This window comes from Atractosteus spatula, chromosome 20 (assembly GCF_055471065.1).
Source record: "Atractosteus spatula isolate fAtrSpa1 chromosome 20, fAtrSpa1.hap1, whole genome shotgun sequence".
NCBI lineage: Eukaryota > Metazoa > Chordata > Actinopteri > Semionotiformes > Lepisosteidae > Atractosteus > Atractosteus spatula.
In genome coordinates, this window is record NC_142725.1 from 16,583,887 (window position 1) to 16,606,532 (window position 22,646).

The 22,646-nt window shown below is 46.2% G+C and overlaps 1 protein-coding gene across 7 annotated transcripts in view; it reads left to right on the plus strand.

The window, feature by feature from the left end:
- Positions 1-22,646, plus strand: part of clstn1 (calsyntenin 1) — a 40,317-nt gene that overhangs the window by 13,456 nt on the left and 4,215 nt on the right. The window contains exons 2-18 of one of the 7 annotated variants that reach the window (XM_088937890.1): positions 2,174-2,296; positions 6,317-6,346; positions 7,661-7,856; positions 9,424-9,632; positions 10,922-11,071; positions 11,292-11,477; positions 11,598-11,846; positions 13,008-13,129; positions 14,590-14,746; positions 15,474-15,524; positions 17,024-17,181; positions 17,821-17,969; positions 18,896-19,122; positions 19,518-19,688; positions 20,875-21,020; positions 21,594-21,729; positions 22,437-22,621. In XM_088937890.1, coding sequence (XP_088794016.1) covers positions 2,174-2,296; positions 6,317-6,346; positions 7,661-7,856; positions 9,424-9,632; positions 10,922-11,071; positions 11,292-11,477; positions 11,598-11,846; positions 13,008-13,129; positions 14,590-14,746; positions 15,474-15,524; positions 17,024-17,181; positions 17,821-17,969; positions 18,896-19,122; positions 19,518-19,688; positions 20,875-21,020; positions 21,594-21,729; positions 22,437-22,621 — 2,645 coding nt within the window. Of the gene's footprint in view, positions 1-2,173; positions 2,297-6,316; positions 6,347-7,660; positions 7,857-9,423; positions 9,633-10,921; positions 11,072-11,291; positions 11,478-11,597; positions 11,847-13,004; positions 13,130-14,589; positions 14,747-15,473; positions 15,525-17,023; positions 17,182-17,820; positions 17,970-18,895; positions 19,123-19,517; positions 19,689-20,874; positions 21,021-21,593; positions 21,730-22,436; positions 22,622-22,646 lie in introns of all 7 variants that reach the window. The other 6 variants (XM_088937889.1, XM_088937894.1, XM_088937891.1 and 3 more) reach the window with 6 other exon arrangements.

Consider the following 22,646-nt stretch of genomic DNA (forward strand, 5'->3'; position numbering starts at 1 on the left):
ACCTGTGTGTTCCTTCCCCTCTGAAAGCCTCTGATTTCTGAGAAATGGATTTAAAAAGAGTTTTAAAAAAGCAAAATGGAACTGCTGGAAAGACAGGGATTCATCCGCATGTGTAAAGGAGGAGTCCTGTGAAAAGATGCAGGTACCTAAAAGGGGACCTGTCTCCCCCAAGGCATTTTGTAATGAAACTGCAGACTGGGCAGAAATGAATTCTTCTTTCATGCCTGGATCTGGGAACACGCTTCTCTGAACTTGATCAGGAGCGGATAGTGGTCTTCGGCGGACAGCTGTGCTAGTATTTGAACAGGCCGGGTTCGAGCTGTTACAGCTCCAAGGAGAAGAAGCTGGAGACGTTCCCAGAAGCCAGGAGGATGAGATGGATTAATCCAGGGAGGCCTGACAGCCCATTATCTCCCCACCCCCCTTAGCTCTGAGATTCCTCTGGAGAAGTCAAACTAGTGTTGAGGACACAGAACAGTCAATTCAAAATAAGCCCCAGCACTGACATGTGGGCTAATAGTAAATACCTGGCTTTTCTCCACCTGATCACTTTCCAGTCCACTCTGTCGCAGTGCTTTTTTCTCCATTTACTGCCGGTGTCCTACTTGGTATTTAGACAATATGTCTTAATACTCTCCCCTGCCTTCTGATAAGCATGATATTACACCTCCAAATTCAGAGACGGCTTCAAGCTGTCAGGTTATTGAATTCTACCTCAACCACTGATTCACACTGATGGTTTTTTTTGCACACTGCTTGTGCAGTTTTATTGAAGTTGAGTGTTATTTACAAATGTCTTTGTATTGGAACATAAGCATTTCATTGCACTTGTGCATTTGACAGGTTATGTTGGTAGTGCAGATGGCCATTGATGAAATGAAAGAGCAGACTGAAGGAAAGCATGTTATACTGTATCTGTTGATGTATGTAGTTAAGTATAGCATTGTTTTTTTTTTTTGCGTTAGGTAATGCTAATAGCTTACACGTGACCCCGTTTTCTGGTTATCCAGAGTGATTGTAAAAATACTAGACCTATTCTTATCTTGGTTCGAAATTTAAGCCCAAGTGGTTTGTCCTGTGGCCAGTGTGGGCAGTTTGGGTGACGACGCTGTGACCGATGTCTAGGGCTATCACATGATCTTCTTCATCTTATCTTTTGGTCTCACCAGCAGTAGTGAGAGGTGTTTCCCCTCTTTACAATGAAGCTGCCAGTTCAATTTCAGTTTGAGGTGGGACTGCCACACATTGGAGTTTTCTGCACCGCAGCGATGGTGTTCAGCTGGCAGCTGGATGTCTTTGATGAAGCAAAGACGAGGATGCTGGGCACTGATCCTGACCATCCCCTGTGGGTGTACACTCCACACGCTCCCAGGTGGTGCAGGATTCCTCTGCTTTGGAGTGTCTTGGCTGGCAAGCCCTTGCCAGTGCACACCCTTTCTTGTCAAGGACTCTGTCCTCGGTGCGAGGCCCAGGCTCCAGCGAAAGGCAGGGTTGGGGTTAGTCGGCCTAGACAGTCTCGGTGCCTAGTGAAACGATGCCTCCCTGTGGGCTAGCGAGGAATACGCCTCCCCTCCAGTCGATGCTGCGCATCCTTGTGATGTTCTTGCAGAACCTCTAGCGTGTCAGAACAAGGAGCACATGGGTCAGAGCATGGCTGTGCCTCCTCGTTCTCCGGGGGGGGTGGCACAGGTGTCACCCTCCTGAGATGTACAGATCCAGTTGTTAGGTTCCTAAGTGGGTGGGGGTGTATCCTTTTAAAGATCAGGTGGTTCTAAACTTAAAAAAAGGAGTAGGTCCTACTTCTGGTACCTTGCTTCACCAAGCACGTGTGTAACCGTCAAGGCAGTGTGGTTGAAGCCTTCAGCAGTAGGAGCTCTGCTCTAGACACAATGTAGCTTAATTGGGAGATCCTAGCTCATCACCTTCCTGCTCCTAATTTTTGGTGCAGATGTGTAATACAAAGTACAATGATCAGTCACAGTTTTCTGACTTATATGCTGCTTGCTTGCAAGATTTGCTCCTGTATGAAAATACAGAGGTCTTCTCTGCTGATGTTCAAAAGTGATTAATCCACTTGATCTTTGTTTAAAAGTATTGAACTGCTTCAGAGGTGCTTAAACTGTTCTGTCAGGACGCTGGTTTTAAAGGTTTTGTCATTCTTTTCATTTTCTAGTTAATAAGCATAAACCGTGGATTGAAACGACGTATCATGGCATCGTCACGGAGAACGACGACAAGGTGCTTCTGGACCCTCCCTTGATCGCTCTGGACAAGGACGCGCCGCTGCACTACGCAGGTAAGGCACAGGCGAGCCGTGCTTCCCGTATCCCCGCGCGTCTGCCGGGTCCACTTCCCGCCTCGCCACGGCGCACGGAGGAGCCTTTCCCAGCGCCTCGTCCCCACGTTTCCGACCCTTAAGCGGCGAATCCAGGCAAACCAGCCCAGCCGGATACCTGGGAGATGTGAGAAATAACGGAAACCCAAATCCTGGTTCCTCCTTCTTTTTAGCAGCCTTGGGATTTCAGCCACGCAGGTTTGGAATCGGACAGTTTTCCATGACAAATTCTGGCCAGTGACCCGTTGGGAACACCAGCAGTGTTGAGGTCAATGTTAAAGGGCTGCACACCAAAGCTGTGTTAAACGTCGCTCTCCAGCAGTTAAGTGAAGCCTACCGTCCGGTGGCTTTAGCTTTAGACAGCAGTGTGTAGAAATGCAGCTGTCTAAGCTGGTGATCAGTTCCTTCACCTGTGACTGCTCTGCAGTGGAAATGTCTTATCATGTGCTTCAGTCTGTGTCATTATCCCGGGCCTGTGGCCATAGTGAGGAAAGGCGTGAAGGTTTGGGGGTTAAATCCATATTAGGACAGGTCACTGAATTGTCATGCCTTAATGCTTTCTGGCACAATATAATTTGAGAGAGCTCACATAGCTCACCAAGCCTTTAACATTTCAGTTATGAAAATTGCATTAGTTTTACAGAAGCCAATACTGCAGCAGAACTTATAATGCTTTATAAATGTGTTTTATAAAACCCATGGTTATTCTCCAGGATTTCAATTGATAAGGTAGACTTTATCTCATTATTTAATCCGGCGCCTTGTCCAGTACCAATATAAAACAACTAAAACCCCAAAAAGTTAGCTTTAGCTGACTGTCAGTGGAACAGTGCTAGATTTCTACTGACTTTGACACACGTGATTTGGTCACGTTTATCTGTAAGATATTTTTTATTTTTGTCATGCCGTTTAAGGATGCAGCAGTGGCCTCCTTGCTTTTTTGTTTTCTTTGAAGATCAGAAAAATGTATGTCTTTTTATCTTCATTTTTCAATGAGGAGGACTTAAAACAACACGCTAAACCAGGCCGTGTGTATCTGGGTCTTTGAACAGGCATGTTGACCATGTGGCTTGTTTTTATGATAAATTACCACGTACTGCAGGATGCAATTAGATGTGCAGTGTGCCCCTTTATCTCCAAGCAGTGGTTTCCAAATCGCTTGGATCTTTTTTCTAGGTTTTAATCGAAATGTATTTGTTCTCCTGGGGTAGCTGCGCGTCTGTGGGGCTGTGTTACGGACTTGAAGGTGTTAAAGAGTCCAAGCTGTTGTTCACTTTCGGCGACCAGGCACTTCCCAGAGCCGTGCAGCTGACGGGAGCTGGTCGTGCCCTAGACTTTGTGATAGCACAGCGGGTGTTGCGGTGCGTGTGCTCTGCCACCTCCCAGGGGTATCGGAGGGGTAGCCTGGTTACCGGCGCTCTCGCAGGGCCCGCTCCGGCGTGGGGAGGCTGGGGTTTCGTGTCTCCCTCTGCTGTCGGGAGAGGACGTGCTCGCCTGGGCGTTGCCAGCCCCCGTGTGCGCAGAGCAAGCGCCTGCGGTACAGCCGGTGCTTAAGCTAGCCAGGCGTCTGCCCCCCTGTCCGGAGACCTGAGCGCATTCAAGCCGTGCATAGCTTTTTCAGTGCCTTCGCTGAGCGGAATAAGCAAGTGATTCATACCGTAGCATGACCCTGGGAACTCCCAGCGCAGACGAGCGGTGATGGCCTGAATTCAGGACAGATGGTCCTTCGGCGTGGCTAAGAAATAAGCTTTCTACACACTGCGCACATGACTTCACTCCTCCCGCATTTCTAGAGGTTGTCATTTGAATGGCCTTAGTGCATGGTTTTCACCCTTTCTATTAAAGAAAGCTGCGTTTTTTTCCAGATTTGACCAGCCCCACACCGGCACATGCAGACTTACAGTCTACGGGACTGGTTGATTTATTTCTGTGAGCGTTAAGCACCTCTGGTCTGGTAACTGGATCTCAAGGTGGGCAAAGCTACCTGACGGGAGCCCAGCTCAGGGCAGAACGAGAGGGGCCGAGGGGCCGGGGACCAGGTGCCGGCGCACTGCTGCAGGGAGAATGGAGATGAGAAGCACAGCTGCTACCGCTGTCAGTGCTTTAAACACCTCAGCTCAAGGCACTAAGCGTCCCAGATCCTGAAGATGCTGCTTGAGGGCTCCAGATTTTTATTGCACCATCAGGAAGTTCTGCCAGACTGCCTGACAGAATATTGGGGGAAGTCTTTTTTTCAAGAAAGAACAGATGGATCTCTCCCAGTTATACTGCAATTTATTTTTTTTTTGCATGCTGCTCTAATTTGTTGGTACGTTTTTCTTTTGAGTGCTGCCTTTTTTTAAATGCCACTTTGGAGTGAATTTTTTTAATTAATTTTTTAAGGAAAAAAATAAAGGATTAGGTATAGGGGTGTTTACGTATTCAGAGTTCTGCATACATAGTTATAACTAGTTGTGAGTAATCACAGCTGGCAAAAATCTTCTGCACAAATGGTTAGAAAGGATGATGCACACGGTTATATCTCATTGTATCATAAGATCACTTTATTGGCCAGCTACAATTTCTTGTGTTAGGAATCTGTCATGAGAGAGAGAGAGAATCATGAAGTTATTATTTAGTCTCATTGAAGTATAGCTTTGGTGTTTTTGGTTAAGGAAGGACGTGAAAATCAGGTTCTTTTTGGAAGATTCAGAAGCCTGGCGGGTGGTTTCCCAGTCAGAGAGGCTATCTGTTGTACTGCTTGCTGTGAACAGCCTCACCCAGGGAAAAAATCCGTTCCTGCCCTCAGTCGTAGTGAAAATGAAGCAACAGCCGGTCAATGATGATGTGATACGTGGTTTCAGATTGGTGAAGTTTGCAAGAGCGTTGGAGTTCAACCAGTCCGGTGGTGGGGATAGTCTTGGGCAGCCGGAGCTGATGGAAGTTATGATGTGACTGAAAACTGAAGAAAAACTTACATCTGAAGCATTAGTAAACGGCCCAGCAGTAAACATAGCTTCTTGTGCTCAAAAGAAACTCGACATGTTTGAATGAAAGAAATATGAAATACAGATGGAACCCAATGGCCATAGTTTCAAAGACATTTCCCTTCTGGAAAGTAACAATTTGAAAAAGAACAGAAATACTGGACCTCAGTCTGACTGGTGCTTGTTGTAATGGAAATTGTACAGGTGGGATCTGTTTTAATTGGTATATTTCAAAATTCATATGCCTAATGACAACATTATTATATCTTAAATTGAGAAGCTGGTGTACTGTTTAACTACTGTGTAATTATTGTTTATCCTGATTTTTTTAAATGTGGAAAGAACTTCCAGTCCTGCACTGAATGGTGCTGTCCCCTCAGGTCTGTATCATTGGGTGTGTCAAAATCCCAATAGTTTTCTCTCTTTATGCCCTAAAGGTAAACATGTAGGTCTGACTCGTGCCTAAGAACTGTAGCAGGAGAAAGGTTTGCCGCTATGAGCAACATAACAAGCTGAAAAATGAAAAAAGCAGTTTTCCATTTCATTTGTTTCGTGTAAATTGCTGGTGGCGTATTTTCTAAATACGAGATTACCTGACCTGCAGCAGGTCTCCAGCCAAAAACAAAATCAATTAAGGTGCCTGAAAAAATGTGGAGACAAAGTACAACCACTGGTTTTCTGGTCCAGCGTTCGAAGACAGGCCTGACATTTCGTGCTCTGCATGGTGGGGAGACCTCGTGGCATTCATACAGCCCAAAACAGATGTTTTTGATGAAATGCGAGAACTCGTGTAACATTTAGCTTTGGGCAGAGGTAGAGGTCCTGCTGTGTGGTTTTCAGGATACAGTTCTCGCTCTTTCCAGTGCCCTGTTTGTGGTATATCTTTTGTCAGATGCTCACAAATACCTTCTCATTGATCTCCCCTTGAACCCTGTCCCCCTGTATTTGCCATTTGTACTCAATACTCAGTCTCTCTCTTGTGTAACTGACCTGGGTTTCTTTTTTCCCTTTGTAGAGAATTTTGAGGTGACTGTCACCAAAGAAGGTGATAATGGGTTCTCTTTCTACCCTTCTAATACTGTTTTATTAACCCACTAACCCCGGCCCCCCTCCTCACAGGGAATCAGCACTTGACACAGAAACTCCTGTCATGTTCTGTCATCCGTTGTCCCCGTTTTCTTTCGTTTTGGTTTTTTTTAAAAGAGAATTGCTGATTCGCGTAAAAAAAACAACAAACTGGATGAAAAGCGATGAGCACCTTTGAATGAAATTGTTAGAAATATCTGTGCATGAGGCATCCATTTTACTGCCCAAAACCCTACACACCACAGTAGACTTAGAAACGCCACAAATTATTTTGGTATATACTGTAAATAATTTTGAATACAGCCCACGTGAGGACTGCACTTTTGTTTAAGGCTGCATGGTTATGGATTAGTAGCTCTTGTAGCCCTTTTTGAGTTTTCTTAATGTTTTTTTCTCAAAAAGTGAAAACTCAGCTCAAGACAGACTTGTCCCGTGTCTGTGGAGGCTGACACTCATGTCCTCTCCCCTCTTCCTTCAGTCCTGGCTGTAGCATGTGCTCTCGGTCTGCCGCTGATATCCGTGGATGACCAGCAAGTCGATATTTCTAACACCGACTCTCATCCAGTGCTTTTGTTTCAATTCCCTAGTTTTCTTATTATTTTGGGGGGGCTGTCGGAGGGGCAGACAACATTGCACAGGAAGTCTGCTTTTTTAAAAAAACAAACAGTGGATTTAAACCAGTGACAGAATTTCTGCAATGGTGCTGGACCTGAACTCAAAAGCTGTTTTTAGTCGCCATCTGTTTTCTTAACTGCATTTTAACCTGTTTTTTTTGTTCATTGTGCTCTGGTAAACCTGAGCCAGCAGCGGCAGCGTGGTATTTATATCCAGATATATAAATATATACGATTTGTACGTTGCAGAGATCTTGGCCATGCACTTTTGGTTTTACATTTTTCTTTTTAGCTGGGGGGTGTCTTAAGTACTCCTGTGAAATGCCTGTCTGCATCTTTCGGTTTTCTTTCCAGCATGAATGAATGAATGCGATGTGAACCCAGTGGCTTGGGCATCAGACTGCTCCTTTCGTAACAAAAAGTTTACCCCCCCTTCCTCTGCCCTCCTCCCCTTTCAGCACTCACCCCTGTTTAAGCACAGTGCTTTTTTTTGCTTTCTCCACAGACCCTCACAATGTAAACCCTTGGCTGCCAAAACGTTTGGGCCTTTTTTTTGTTTGTGTGTTCTAACTGTGCTGACGATGTGCGGTACAGGCTGCGGTTGGTGTTCTCATGTTGTGTGTTACGCCTCCCCCCTCCCTGGTTGTCGCCATGTGTAGGTGAGATTTGTGGGTTTAGGATCCATGGGCAGAACGTGCCCTTCGAAGCGGTGGTCCTGGACAGGTCCACTGGCGAGGGGGTCATTCGGGCCAAAGACAAGCTGGACTGCGAGCTGCAGAAGGAGCACACCTTCACCATCCAGGCCTTCGACTGCGGGGAGGGGCCCGACGGGGCCAGCATGAAGAAGTCCCACAAGTAAGAGCCGCACGTGGGGCCAGAGAAACGCCATTAAAAGGAAAGGCGAGGGAAGATTTTCAATCAGACCAGACTCTGCCGTGCTTTTCAGTCACAGAATAACATTGTTAAAATCCACCCTTTGCTGTTGGCTGTGCATGTGTGCTGTGTGATAAGGTAGATGTGCGTTCTTTTACACTCGAGGGCGCCTAGTGACATTTTGCAAGACATAAGGTAAACAGATTTTGATTATTGGCTGAATTTGTTTTCTTTTGCCGGTTTTCTTGTTGCTTGTGTGCAAATGCAGCAGTATCTTTATCGACCATGTTTCCCCTCCAGTTATACAGCAGGTCCTCTTTCAGCCCATTACCATGGAAGACAAGAAGGCAAGGGCACTAGAGATCCCAGCCTGCAGATTAGATCTGAGCTCGTTGTGGAGTGGCGTTTCAAGCTTTGCACTCTTATCCAGGCAGCAGGAATGATTTTCAAGCCATTAAGCTCTTCTAGTATGTGTACTTAGCTGTTTCTGGGGGGCTCCAAGTGCAAAGGTTAATTTAAGAGAGAAATGCTTTTGTGAAAACATTATTTCACAGACTGCAAGTATCCACGCAAATGATGTGCCTTTTAGTTACTGGCAAAGGATGTCTTTATTTCAAAATGGGTTGTTAGGGAGGGGAGACAAATATAAAGATTTAAAGATGGCAATTTAACATTCACTAATGTCAGAAAACAAATCTTGACACAACAGACCATGTCCTCGTGCTTTGTGTAACAGAATTATAATGCACGATAGATAATCGTAGTAGGTTTCCGTTTTGAATTAAAAAAACTTGCATGGAATCGTGCTGTACATGCCTGTCAGATTGGGCGACTGAAAAAGGTCGCAACGATAATGACAGGTGTCATTCACAAGAATTGTGTGCCCATGTTGTACAGCATAGATCTCCACTTATTATGATACTATTATTATGTCTCCCTAGCCTGACAGTGCACAAATACAGTAGCATTCACAGTGACTTTCCAACCAGTGGAAGAAGTACAGATAATTGCTTGACATTTTGTATTTCTGTTTAGTATGATTCATCTTCATTTTGCTATAAAGCAGAGATCGCTGTATTGCCTAGCTCATTCTACAGCCATGATCCATCCATTTTCTCCGTGCAACACATATGGAGTTTGTCACTAAAGTTCAGGAGGGCCGACAACAACCAAGTTCAGTCCGACTCAGCTGTCGGTAATTAGCAATCACTCAAAAATCACAATCGATTTTTGGCGTCCGACCTCCACCCCACTCTCCTCACTCTGCAGGGGGGTCCCAGCCTCCTCGTCCTCTGGCCAGGAGGTCAGCCCTCAGACAAGCAGGTGAAGCCACATTTTGATTAAACACTCCATAATAATGTCCTTTCAGGACACTTAATTCTTGGGTGTTGGTATTCCTAGTGACCCCTTATTAATGGTCATTTCGCATATACACACTCTCTTCTTTGCAGGTTATCTGAGGGCTTTAAAATGTGTTTTACAGGTTTTTCATTTTGGTCTTATCTGCCGAGAGTTCATTTTTGTTTCATTTTCATTTTCACTGTGGCAGGGCTACAGTGCACATTCAGGTGAACGATGTTAACGAGTACCCGCCAGTGTTCAAGGAGAAGTCCTACAAGGCCACCGTCATTGAGGGCAAGAAGTATGACAACATCCTGAAAGTGGAGGCAGTGGACGCCGACTGCTCCTTCCAGTTCAGCCAGATCTGCAGCTATGAGATCGTGACCCCTGATGTGCCCTTCACCATTGATAAAGATGGTGAGTCGCCCCCCCCCTCCCCCCCAGCTCACTACCTCCTCCGCTGGTGCCTTGTGGTACTACAACACCCCCCATCCCTCTGCATCAGGCCGTAAAGAAATACACATTGAGCACAGCTGGGCTATTGCATACTGAAGTGTTGGTGTGTGCTCCATTTTGTGCCTGGTGTTTTGCAGTAGTTTGATATGCAGTGAACTAAGAATCATCCATCCCTTTATGAAGGCAACTTACAGAGTCAGATTCAGTGACATTAATTAGGAGAACAGTTCTCTTGTTTGCCATCTTGAGTGGGCCTAAGCTTACCTCTGAGGAATTTGAATGTCTGAATGAAGTCCCTACACCATATTTTCTGTTCCTGTCTTAAATGATTCAGCTGTCTTAGTCCGTCTGCCTGTCACATTCCCTCCAGGCCAGGAATACATTTGGTTATTATTGTTTTACTGCCTCTAGAAACAGCAGTCTTTCTTGTAGAGTGGTGAGCAACACCGAAAACAATAAGTGTTATACTCCAGTCACTAGTAATATTTTCATTATTACAAGTGATATTGTCATGATGTAATGATAATGGAAATGTGTAAATGTCTCTTTGATTTAAATTGATCCACAGTCTGGTTGCAGAATCTCCTAGGTACAGTATTTCTCACGTATTACTTCTTCCAGTTACTTCACATATTACTTCTTCTGATATTTGGAAAACCCCTTTCTTTCAATGTCATCTGTAGTGATCTGGAAGAGGTAAATTTGAGATAGATTTTAAACATTGATTTGATCTGAACAGAGGTTAAACTGAGATGAGGCCATTGGTCTATTGAACACTTTTGCTAGTTAATATTTAAATGAGCTAAGTTTCTTGAAAGGAGACTAGGTATTAGCTTCAACAACATGACTGGATAGCTTGTTCCACACTACCACCACTCTTTGTCTAAAGTAGTGCCTGCATTTCAGGAATAGGTGACAGAGTGGAGTGCTGGCTTCATTTTTAAGAGTTAAATGGGCTTGTGACATGTGTTGGGCGATAAGCCAATTGGTTGTGTTAAAGTAGGGAGTTCCATTTTGTTAACCCAAAAGACACAAATTGCAGTGTTGTTACTTTGATATGCAATTTGCATTTATCAAATGCATTCCTTGTCATTTCTTATGTTACCTGCCTGCTGTGTATCTTTTTGTCTTTTCAAAGTGAGCTTGCTCAGCTACAGGTAGGCTTTGTTCTTTAGCTAACAGGAAGTCGCAAAGGGGTGAGAGCGATTAATGGTGAGCTAATTTCTGTCCTTTTCTGTCTGCTTTATAAGGCTACATAAAGAACACGGAGAAACTGAACTACAGCAAAGAGCGTCTGTACAAACTGACTGTGACCGCCTACGACTGTGGCAAAAACCGAGCATCTGAGGACGTCCTCGTCAAAATCAACATCAAACCCACCTGCAAACCTGGGTGGCAAGGTACTGCACAGCTCTCGCCAATTGCTGAGCCATTTTGTCGTCATGCTAGACTCCAGTTTTGTTGCCAGAACATTTTGGATGAAATATTGCACATGGTGCCAAGTCATTAAGTTGCATTAAGTTGAGACTTGGCGGAAGTGACCAATCTGTAAAGCGTGTATCACTTTAAATGATTGGCTTTTGGGTTATTTGACGTCATTTTGCTGGTCATTTTGCACAGGCTGGAGTAAGAGGATCGAGTACGAGCCAGGCACAGGAAGCCTAGCCCTGTTTCCCAGCATGCACTTGGAGACCTGTGAGGAGCCCATCACCTCCATCCAGGCTCATATTGAACTGGAGACCAACCATATTGGCAAAGGCTGTGACAGAGACACCTACTCAGAGAAGTCCCTTCACAGGCTGTGCGGTAAGAGCTCTGCTGTTCTCTGTAGTTGTGTTATCGATGGCTGTTTCAAATCCATGTCTGTCTCTGTCCGCAGACTGATTGCTTGTTCCCTTCTTAATTACTTCACTACTGTAATTTCAGGAGCCAGCTCTGGCACAGTGGAGCTCCTCCCAGCCCCCAGCAGCACAGCAAACTGGACGGTAGGGCTGCCCACTGACAACGGGCATGACAGTGACCAGGTCTTCGAGTTCAACGGCACCCAGTCCATTAAGATCCCTGAGGGTGTGGTGACCACCAGCTTCAAGGAGCCCTTCACTATCTCTGTGTGGATGAGACACGGCCCCGGGGCCAAAGAGAGGGAGACTGTGCTCTGCAACTCCGACAAGACAGGTGCGTGCACAGTGTGTCTGTGCCCTTTAAGTGTACTCACCTCTTATCCATTTAGTACAGCTTTATATAATGTACAAGTCAGAAAGGGCCAGCCATTTTATCCTTCATTTCATATTGCTCTAATAAAAGTGTGTTTGACATCGGGCGTCCATACTGCTTGAGTCAGGCCTGTGTTTTTTTTAATAGATCCCAAGTTCTCAGGCCACAGTAAATCACCGTCGGGGTCTTATTACTCTCTAACCAACCCCTTTTCCAAACCCAGCCCTTTTATGTTGCCAGAAGCCAGCTGCAGTGTAGCCACCAGTACGTTTTGATCACAAGAACCAGAAACCAGGGAGAGTTTTGACTCGGGAGCGAATGGTTGGGGCTGTACCTGTCTTGTTGGCAGACTGGAGGAGGTGTGCTGTGTGTGCAAAGGTCACTGCTTTCATCAGCTGGTGTGCTGCTACAATGAGTTGGATTACAACATGTGAATTTTGACTGTGCTTGGGTAATTTTGCACCCTTAAGTACACTTCATGTCTTATCATGAACATTTGGTTTTGTTCGCTGATAACGTATCTAAGGCGCTTTTTTAAAATCCTCTTTGATTGAATCGACTTAAACATTTACTGGAGCTGTTCTTCGACTGCGCCCCTCCACCCCCATCACACACACACTTTTCAAGAGGGTGGCTTTGGAAAAGTCCCCTAATTACACGGGCTCCTTGACCGCTTTCACCTCCAGGCCCAGTTAGGTACAGAATGTCTCCCAGGGCGTTTCTCGAAAAGAGTAGGGGTGTAACTCCGGCTTCCTGGCCATATTTCGCCCTTGGCCCTTACCAGTTATGGCCTCCTAACAGTCTAACCCCTATCTATCAGCTGGCTTCATTCCTTGTTCTCCTCCCCACTGATTGCTGGTGTGTGGGGAGCGCACTGGCGCGCTCTGGCTGCTGCCCCATCACCCAGATGGGGGCTGCACACTGGTGGTGGTGGAGGGGGGTCCCCATTACCTGTAAAGCGCTTTGAGTGGAGTGTCCAGAAAAGTGCATAAGTTCCACATACTTATTTTTAAGTACTTCCACTCGTTATTGATCAATCCCTCGGCCCGCCACCAGGGGGCACCTCACAGCCCGCTGCGTGGGAAACGCTGCTCTGAACTGTGCTGTCTCCCCCCCCAGCAGAGATGAACCGGCATCACTATTCTCTCTACGTGCACAACTGCCGCCTCGTCTTCCTGTTCCGCCAGGAGCCCGCGGAGACGGAGAACTACAAGCCTGCCGAGTTCCACTGGAAGCTGGACCAGGTGAGGGAGAGGGGAGTCGGCCCAGGCCCTGGTGTAGTTTTTAACAGCCCTGTGTCCAGGCCTCCTCCTGGGTGCGCACCCTCCTCGCAGGCATACTGACAACCATGATGCCATCCTGGAGTCTCTGGACAGTCACACTGCCAGGAACTGTAGGCTGTTTCCTCTGCGTCTGGCACCTCCAGTGATTAGAGCACAATTCTGAGTCACTGGGTTGTTTGCTGAAGATACTGCAGCACCCTAATGTGTATTTATGTTTCTGCAAAATTTAAAAATGAAATGGGTAATGGGTCCTCCATTCTCAACTGAGTGGCACATTCATATTTTTAGCATAAAAGAGGGGGAAATGTTTTAAATTGGTGCATACAGCAGCAAGGTGAAACACAGCATTTATGCCAGTTGACTCTTATTAAATGCTTGTTGTGTATAAACTACAGAACATGTGCACAAGTTATCTTATAAACTGCATTAAAGCTTGTTTAAAGGTTGGATATTAAATATTAAAATACTGTAGATTATATTTTAGTTTGATACTTGAAAAATGACATAATTAGCCCATAGTTCTTTCTCGGGACAAATGGATTTGTTCAAATTGCACACAAAAATTAATTTCCAGCTTTAAAGCGCTTCAGAGAGCCAACATTGTGGCTGGAATCTTAGAAATGGATGTTTTTCCCTGAGCTTCTTCGATTGATTACACAGCTGGAGGGGAAGGAAAGCTAAAGTGACCTTTTTAATAATGCACCAGGGCTCTCGAGTTGGCTGAGGTGCATTGATTGCAGTAGTCTGGGGTCACTGGGTCATTTCATTCTTATTGGGAAGATGGAGCTCAAAATATTAACAGGACAGCCGCAACAAAGCAAGAACAGACTCCTAGCACTGGCCAGAGCTTCAGGGTAAGATATACCGTGCAGTTGTTCCACTGACAGGAATGTACCAGCTAGACAACTCTTACCTGTCAGAATTCCTTTCCTGTTGTAAAACTTAATGAGTGACTTAGTGACAGCATAATGTCAAGTATTTAAGATGCCATGTTTAAAATATACAAAAATACATGGAGCACAGAAGCCAAGAGTAACTAAACCGCCTTAAAAGATCAGGTTTGCTTTTAAAGCAGTGAGACATTTGTGCTGCGAAGCTTATATATTTCTTCCGACTCTTCCACGGCTGTCTTCAGTATCCCTTTCAGGTGCCAGCTCCCTCCTAGCCTCTAAATCCCAAGCATGACTTAAAATGCTTGTTTCACCTCCATGAGGGAAGACCATTTTCCTTTATTTTTGGCGTTTCTGCCCCTGTGGCAGCTCTGCCATGGCCGGAGCCAGCCATGAGCGATCCAGGCTCCCCGCTGGTGGAGTTGCGTCCTCTCCCTTGTGTGCTTGGTGTTTTTGCTGCAAAGGATTGTGGGTAGAAAAGAGGAGCGCCAGCTTGGGTGACGATAGGGCTGACTTCTCTGTTTCCCCCAGGTGTGCGATAAAGAGTGGCATCACTACGTCCTGAATGTCCCCGCCGTGTCCCTGTATGTGGATGGCGTCTCGTACGAGCCCTTCCTGGTCACTGAGGACTACCCCCTGCATGCATCCAAGATCGAGACGCAGCTGACCGTGGGCGCCTGCTGGCAAGGTACGCCTCGGTGCCGGACTTCACCCGGCAGACCGCGCGGACAGGAAAGGGCTTTTTTACTGTATGGAAAAATAGGAAACGCTGTTCTGCAAACAGCAGAAACAGAATGAGGAGGTCGTGCCTGACACTGACCTTTCAGTGTGATCATGTGAATACCTGTGAATCTGCCAGATAGATTTTCAGTGTTTCTGCTTTGGTTAATTACAGTAAAACTGGTGGAAATGTCACTGATAACTGCATACTAATAGGTCCATTTCCGATCAAGATGTGTTTTTTTTACATTTTTTAACTTTGCATTACTTTTTTGTCATTGCAGTTGATTGACAGAATATAATCCCATTTCAGCTTTGTGTATAGACTGGGATGGAGGAATAGGATTTAACCAGGAAAAAACTGCTTTAAGTATCAAATACTAGCAGCATGTCCTAATGCTGTTTCAGGATGCGGGTTTCTCAGTGTGTGTGGTGGACTCTTCAGTGATAAACGTAATTGCAGTTAGTTGCAAATCATTCTCAACTGGGGTTGCAGTGCTGCATCTGGTGCAGAGTTTTCCTACTGTGTGAGAAAGGCCCATTTTTTATTGTATACCTGGTAGGTCTTGCACTGAGAACAAACGTCAAGGTCTTGATACGTCTGGCCTTCGCTCTAACGTCAAATGAAAAAGACGGGCGTGTCCTTAACTTTGACCAACCTGCCTTTGTCCCTGTTTTGTCTTGCCTCTCTGCAGAGTTGACAGGACATGAGAATGACACTGAGACTGCCTCTGAGGCTGTGTCAGGTTGCTGGAGTGTTTCCTGTGTGTTTGTGCTTACTGACGCGCTCGAGCGCAGCATGACTCCGTCACTGTGTGACTGCCATCATTGTTACTCAGCCCTGCCTGTCTGCCTGCTGGTTGTGCACTGATGTGTTGTGTTCCCCATCCTTTTTCATGTTTAAGAATGTCGTTTATTCTTAACTGAGAATATCCTGTGCGTTCACTGCCAAAACACAGTAAGATTAGTAATCTAACGGGGGTGTGTAGACTGTTACCATTTAGGGAGAACTCCTGATTTAATGCGGCCTGTGTGGTACTGTGCAGCTCTGGAATGATGCAGGTGGGATTTCCACCTTGCATGTTACCTCCAGATTCTCACCGATGGACTTGTAAATGGAGCAGAGGTACGTCAGGGGCTTAAACTCCCTTTGACCACTTTGAAGGGCTGATCGACAGTACTGATGTCCTGCAAAGAGTCTGTGTGACTCAGGCAGCGGAATTCCAGTTTGTCCTCTGTTAATTCATGCTTGAGGGGAAAGAAATTATGCAAATACAAAATGGGATTTTCTGATATAGCAATACTGTAGACTTATTGTAATGCTTGCAGGGTCTTCCAGTTAGCAATGTTCAGCATTTGTGCTTTAATCCAGAATAAGGTAAAAAAAACAGTCCTGTCTGAAAGTGTCTGGTTGATGTAGGGCCAGATGGTGACTCTAGGCGCCAGGCTCAACTTTCTACAAGTCACTGTAGCCCAAGATATGTGAAGACTTTGACCTTAAGAATGTTTACTTGTGAGGTTTTGCAAATGTTATGTCCCATATCTCCCATAGAGAATGTGTCATAAATGATGAGCCCCTGGAAATGAAGAGGATCTGTTAAATTTGTTTCATAGTTAATTTAGACGTTTCTCTGTTAAAGTGCATTTAAAGAGAAGTCTGGTTGCGAGTGTGCGGTACAGTTTGAGAGCTTGCAAAACATGCGCATGCTTCTGCAGATCCTGATCACTGCAGGAATGTCTGTATATTAGTCTGAGGCGTTTTAGTAACTTTCTTCTGTCTTATGAAAGAAGAACTGTGCCGTTTTCAATTTTATCTTCAGAAGGTTTTATAGTTTAGAAATCAAGTTCATTATTAATGTCATATCTTTTTATGTGCCTTTTATCACCTATATTTGTTTTTTAAATGCGTCTTAATTTTGCTTGTCATTCTAAAATCCTGTCCCTGTTCACCATCACACTGTGACATCAGCTGCAACACTATTTGGATTTTTTTTTCCTTTTTTCTTTTATTTAATTTTCTTTTTTAAGCTTGTTTTGCGAATTGGAAACAAAACGTTGCATGAAGGAAGGCCTGTTTTTCAGTTCATCCATCGTCCTGGCAGCCTGCCCCCGAGAGCCGAAGCACTAACTTTGCATGACCCCTCGTCATCTGCCACATGTGGAGACATGCATGCCTGTTGTTACCGAGCAGAAATGCGCCCCCTGCTGGTTTTAACTGATATCGTTTTCCTCTGTTGGCCACTAGGTGGCAGTGCGCGCATGACCCAGTTCTTCCGTGGGAACCTCGCCGGTTTAATGATCCGGTCTGGGAAGCTGGACAACAAGAAAGTCATTGACTGTCTGTACACCTGTAAAGAAGGCCTGGACATCCAGGTCCCTGACGAAGTGGGTAGCAGTGTGAAGGTGAGTGGTGACTGCAGGGGTCGGAGATGTCACATTCAGATAACTGCACTTGCAGAGCTCCCAGGTTGTGCTGGTCTCGGAGCAGCTGGAATCTATCCACTCTCTCTTCTGAAAACCAAAATACTTCACTGTCATCTGCTGCAAGGGTTTGGTTTTTTTTCCTCACACAAGTGGTCCTTTCATTGGATGAGTTACACTTGTGTAAGAAAACAGAGCAGTTTCAGCAGCCTTTGGTACACCCATTCTATAGCCTGATATATTTTTTTTCCCCATTTCCACTTAAAGAGCTTTAATGAATGTGTCGGGAGATGCATGAAGTCAGAGTGCAGTTCAGAAAAGGTGTGAAATGAGTCTTTAATTTTAAGAAAGTGGCAATTTTCTGAGGCCATCTTCCTGTAATTCTTGGCATTGAACCATTCTCAGAGGGTTCTTGTGATCCGAGTACGGCCCCAGTCAAGCTCTGATGACCCTGAGTGGGTGATCGCTGCACATGCGTTGGAATCCTTACAGAGATAAAAAACCGTTACCCCAAACTGTCACGTACGACAGAGGTCTGTCACCCTGCAAAGAGCAGATTCAGGGTGGAGCCTTTCGGCAGGTCGGGTTGTACAGGGGGCTGATGTCGTGTCCGCGGCTCAGGTGCAGTTCAGCCCCAGCCAGTCCTCCCTGGTGATGGAGGGAGACGACATCGAGAGCTTCGACCGGGCCATGCAGCACGTCTCCTACCTCAACTCGCGCCAGTTCCCCACGCCAGGGATCCGCCGGCTGCGCGTCACCACAACGGTCAGGTACGTCCCCCTGCAGGCGGCCACATGGTGGCGCTGTGGGCGTGTACATACACGCGCGTCGGGATACGTACGCGTGCAGGGCAATATTTGTCAAACTAGAGAATCCGAAATACGTGTTATAAATATTGGGCGTGCCTCCATTCTTGTTTAAAGAGGAACTGCAACGCTATTTTTATATTATTTGAGGAGTGCATTTCAAACCACAATAAAAGTAAAATGTACTGCAGTAACTTGTAAAACCTCCAATGTCAAGATAGACAAAAGTTCCAGTTGTGCTCAGCGCCATGTGCTGTGGTTCAGAGCGAGACAACAAAACATCCAGTGCCATGTTGCGGCCCTATTGCACTGTAAACAAGTAGGCTTGTGAATGCCTCTCTTTCAATCCAATAGAACTATTGCTCTTGATTTCAAGGTGGTATTGCTGTCAAATACTACTTATTTGTCAACTCTGCTTGGAGATCCTGTTGGAACATTTCTGTGGTGAAATGTCTGCTGCACAACCTGTAACTTATTGTGTTCGTGCATGGTATTACATTAGTCCTGACAGTGACTAGTGAGCAGGAAGGGACACTTTGTCACAATTTGTGCAAACTCTTGCTTCTGCCTGTGGGAAGACCAGGGGTTTGGGACAACATGGTGCCTTATAGTACTATCACAAAGTTCATGTTTCTGTGCTTAATTTGAAATTTGTAAATTGTTTTTCCATGCCAGTGAATTGATTTTGTTACGGAGATTTAATTACCGGTTACTGAGAACTGCGGCTTCCCTTTAAATCCAACCCCTTCAGGAATATGTACGTGAGCACTCATTAGCCAGGGACAGTGACGTTCCAGCTGGTCGAAAGCAAGGGGTGTCTGAAAGGTGAATCTCCATCTGCTCCCATGTGGGACTCTGAGCTTTTCCGTGTCCCCCCCACCGTGAGCCAGGTGCTTCAACGAGGAGACCTGCATCTCCGTCCCGGACGCCGAAGGCTACGTCATGGTCCTGCAGCCCGAGGAGCCCAAGATCAGCCTGAGCGGCATCGACCACTTCGCCCGCTCCTCCTCCGAGTTCGAGAGCGGCGAGGGGGTCGCCCTCTTCCCCGAGCTGCGCATCGTCAGCACCATCACCCGCGAGGTGGAGCCGGAGGGCGAGGGCGAGGAGGACCCCACAGGTACCCCCGTGGGGCTGGGCCGCACCATCTGGCCCGGACAGGCGGGCAGCAGTCCGCATATCCTTTCCCAGCCCTGAATAAAAAAGCCTTTTGTAGTGAACACGCTTCCTGGAGCGATTAGCAAAAAAGACTTGTTTCTTTTAAAAAATAAATACCATGGGTGGTTTGTACGGGTTGAATTAGTTCTAAATTCAAATGAGGTTTGTCATAGCTCCCTTCTGAGACTAGAAAATTAGAAGGTATGCCAGGCCCAAATTAATTATTTTATAGAGGAGGTCTTCAAACATTTTCCTGAAAGTTTCAAGAAACCGTTGATTCTGAGATGGCTCAGCACCTTTGAGTATGTGACTTATGATGGAAATCCCGGTTCTCTTTTGTTTGCTGCTGCTTTTCAGTCCAAGAGTCTGTGGTTTCGGAAGAGATCATGCATAACCTGGACACGTGCGAGGTGACCGTGATCGGGGACGAGCTGAATGCCGAGCAGGAGTCTCTGGAGGTGGATCTGGCCCTGATCCAGCAGAGAGGGCTGGAGATGAGCAGCTCCAATCTGGGCATGATCATCACAGGTCATTGCTGCTTCACTACCAACACTTCATCATGGACATCTGTGTATTATCAACCCTTTCCTCTTGACCCCTTTTAAGTGTTGATTTATATAGTGGTGTTGGCTGTCTATGGAGATGCAGCCAAGAAAGTAGCAATCTGCAGTGGCAGATTGATGAACAAGACTTGGGTCACAGTGTTCTATTACACATTAACACCATCACCCTGGTGAAAGAGGATAAGATAAGATCACTATTGGCCACATACAAGTTCTTGCATTAGGAATTCGTCTTTTCGCATACCCCAGTTTGCTCTCCATGAGTCACACAGACACGCAGACAGGGAGAGAAGCTTGGGGTCAGAGTGCAGGGTCAGCCATTGTACAGCGCCCCTGGAGCAGCTGGGGTTAAGGGCCTTGCTCAGGGGCCCAACAGAGTAGGATTCCTCTGCTGGCCACGTAATTTGAACCGGCAACCTTCCGACCACAGGCTGCCACAGATCCTAAGCCACAGAGCCACCGCTCCGCCCCATAGAACTGCATAGGATAGAACTGCAGTTTGAGACGGGTCTGTGTGCTGTCCTAAATGGACTGCACATGATGCTCTCAAGGAGCAACAGAAAGAGGGCAAGAGAAGAAAGCAGGTGAGGGTGAATATATTGGTTCCAAACAAAAGCAGGCCCTTGGGCACAAAAAGCCCATTTGGTAGTAGTTAATTGATCTGGGGATCTTGGCCAGTTGTTCGTTGAAAGACATCAGGGTAACGACTACAACAGCATGGCTGGACAGCTTGTTCCCTACTCCCACAACCCCTGGTGTAAAGAAGTGCCTCCTGTTCTCAGTTTTAAATGTACTTCCGTGTATTCTCCACCTGTGCTTGGTGTTTCACTGTTTGTCCGAAAGAAATCCGGGGAGTCGGCTTTTGTCAGCATCTTTGAGGATGTCGAATGCTTGTATCGGGTCCCCTCATAGTCTTCTCTTTTCAGGACTGAGAAAGTTCAGTTTCTTCAGCCTGTCAGTAAAGGACATTCCCTTTAGCCCTGAAATGTATCTGGTTGGGGTTTTCTGGGCTCATTCCAGAGCAGAAGTCTCTTTTCTATAATGCGTTAATGGGGGGGAATAAAATAAAAAGCACATTTTGTGTCTGGAACGATTCTGTTTGTTGGAAAGTATTTTTCGGTTTGAAATTAAAATTGACCTCTGTTTCATAGGAGTGGACACCATGGCAAACTACGAGCAAGTCCTGCAGCAGATCCGCTACAGGAACTGGCGCACTGAGTCCCTCTTCGACCGCAAGTTCAAGCTGGTCTGCTCCGAGCTGAACGGCCGCTACATCAGCAACGAGTTCAAGGTTGAGGTAGGAGTCGGCTCCTGTCCGTCACAGGAGGAGGAAGTGTGGGGCCCGTGCAAGGTTTCAGAATGGTGCTGTAGTTCAGAAAATGGAAACCCTAAGGCTAACCAATACAGAGGCAGCTGTCGGAATTGCATTTAACAGAACAAATCCCTAGAAACGGTTTGAAGCCGGACAGGTCACGTGCTCAAATGTGGAAGATCACTGTGAGTGAAGTGTATCCCCTGGACAACAATTAATTCCAGCATTAGAAATCGACAGCGTATATTTGCAAAAAGATGGCCAAAATGACAGAGATGTGCTGAGTCTTTCTCTTGGTGATGGAAAAGTAACAAAGGTGCAGCAGTAGAAAATAATTCTTCTGTTATTTTGATTTTCTGTTAATGCCCCCTTCTTTGATTATTTTTCTTTTTTAATGCATGTCAAGAAGGGGGTATTGGTAATATATTATGTCTCCACATGATTACGGTACAGTATAAAAACGAAGAAGTGTATATATAGAGTGTGTATCCCATGATAAGATCACGTTGTGCTGCTTCCATGGGGATTTCCTGCTCTTACTCCTGGCTGTTACTGCAGGTCAATGTGATCCACACGGCCAACCCGGTCGACCATCCTAACAACGCCATGGCCCAGCCTCAGTTCATCAACCCCGTCTACCACGCCTCCGTGGACCTGTCCGGGCACAACCTGGTCACAGCCCCCCAGTCCTCAGGTACGGCCTGCAGCAGAACTCCGCGCGATGGCAATTATCCAGATCGCCGCAGGTGGAGACAGGTGCAGCAGATTATTGAACTGCGTGAAATAAATCCTCACCCTGTGGCCCAAAGGAAAGCTCTTCGGCAGACTGTTGGTTTTAAAAGTGATTTGACGGAATTTTATGAGAATTAAAGTCAATTAAAAAGTGGGCTTCAAAGATGAAGTCTTGACAGAACAAACTGCAGAAGTTCTTTAGGCCTGTAGGCGGTTGATCAGTATTAAGAAATATGAGCTGGGAAGATGACTAGAAGCCCCCTCTAACTTTGTACTTTAAATGCAATTTTTCATGCCATCAGTCTAATGCATATAGAGCCATTCTATTTTTTTAAATAAAGCTCAGCTTGCACACACCTCTGTGTTATTCACGGTGTAGAAACTTAAATTAGGCGACTGACCAAGGCTGACAAAACATTTGGGAAAGATGAAGTTGCACTGATGTTAAAGAAGTAGAACCACTCCTTGGAGTGTGTCCTGATGTGTTTGTGCATCTAAATCGCCAGCAGCACAAAGAGTTGCAGTCCATGCCCAGTACACAGCCGAGCTGCACACAGGAGATCCTTTTTACCAGAATTACCCCTGCTGCTCAGCAGCACACATGCTCGTAGCTGCGGTGTTATTTGAGCTCCTCACGGTGCCCTCTGTTCTCGCCCCGCTCTTGTGCAGTGGTGCCCAGCGCCGCCACCATCGTGATCGTGGTGTGCGTGAGCTTCCTGGTGTTCATGATCATCCTGGGCGTGTTCCGGATCCGGGCGGCCCACCAGCGCTCCGTGAGGGACCAGGAGAGCGGGAAGGAGAACGAGATGGACTGGGACGACTCCGCCCTCACCATCACCGTCAACCCCATGGAGGTGAGAGCTCGGCGTGACCGTGTCC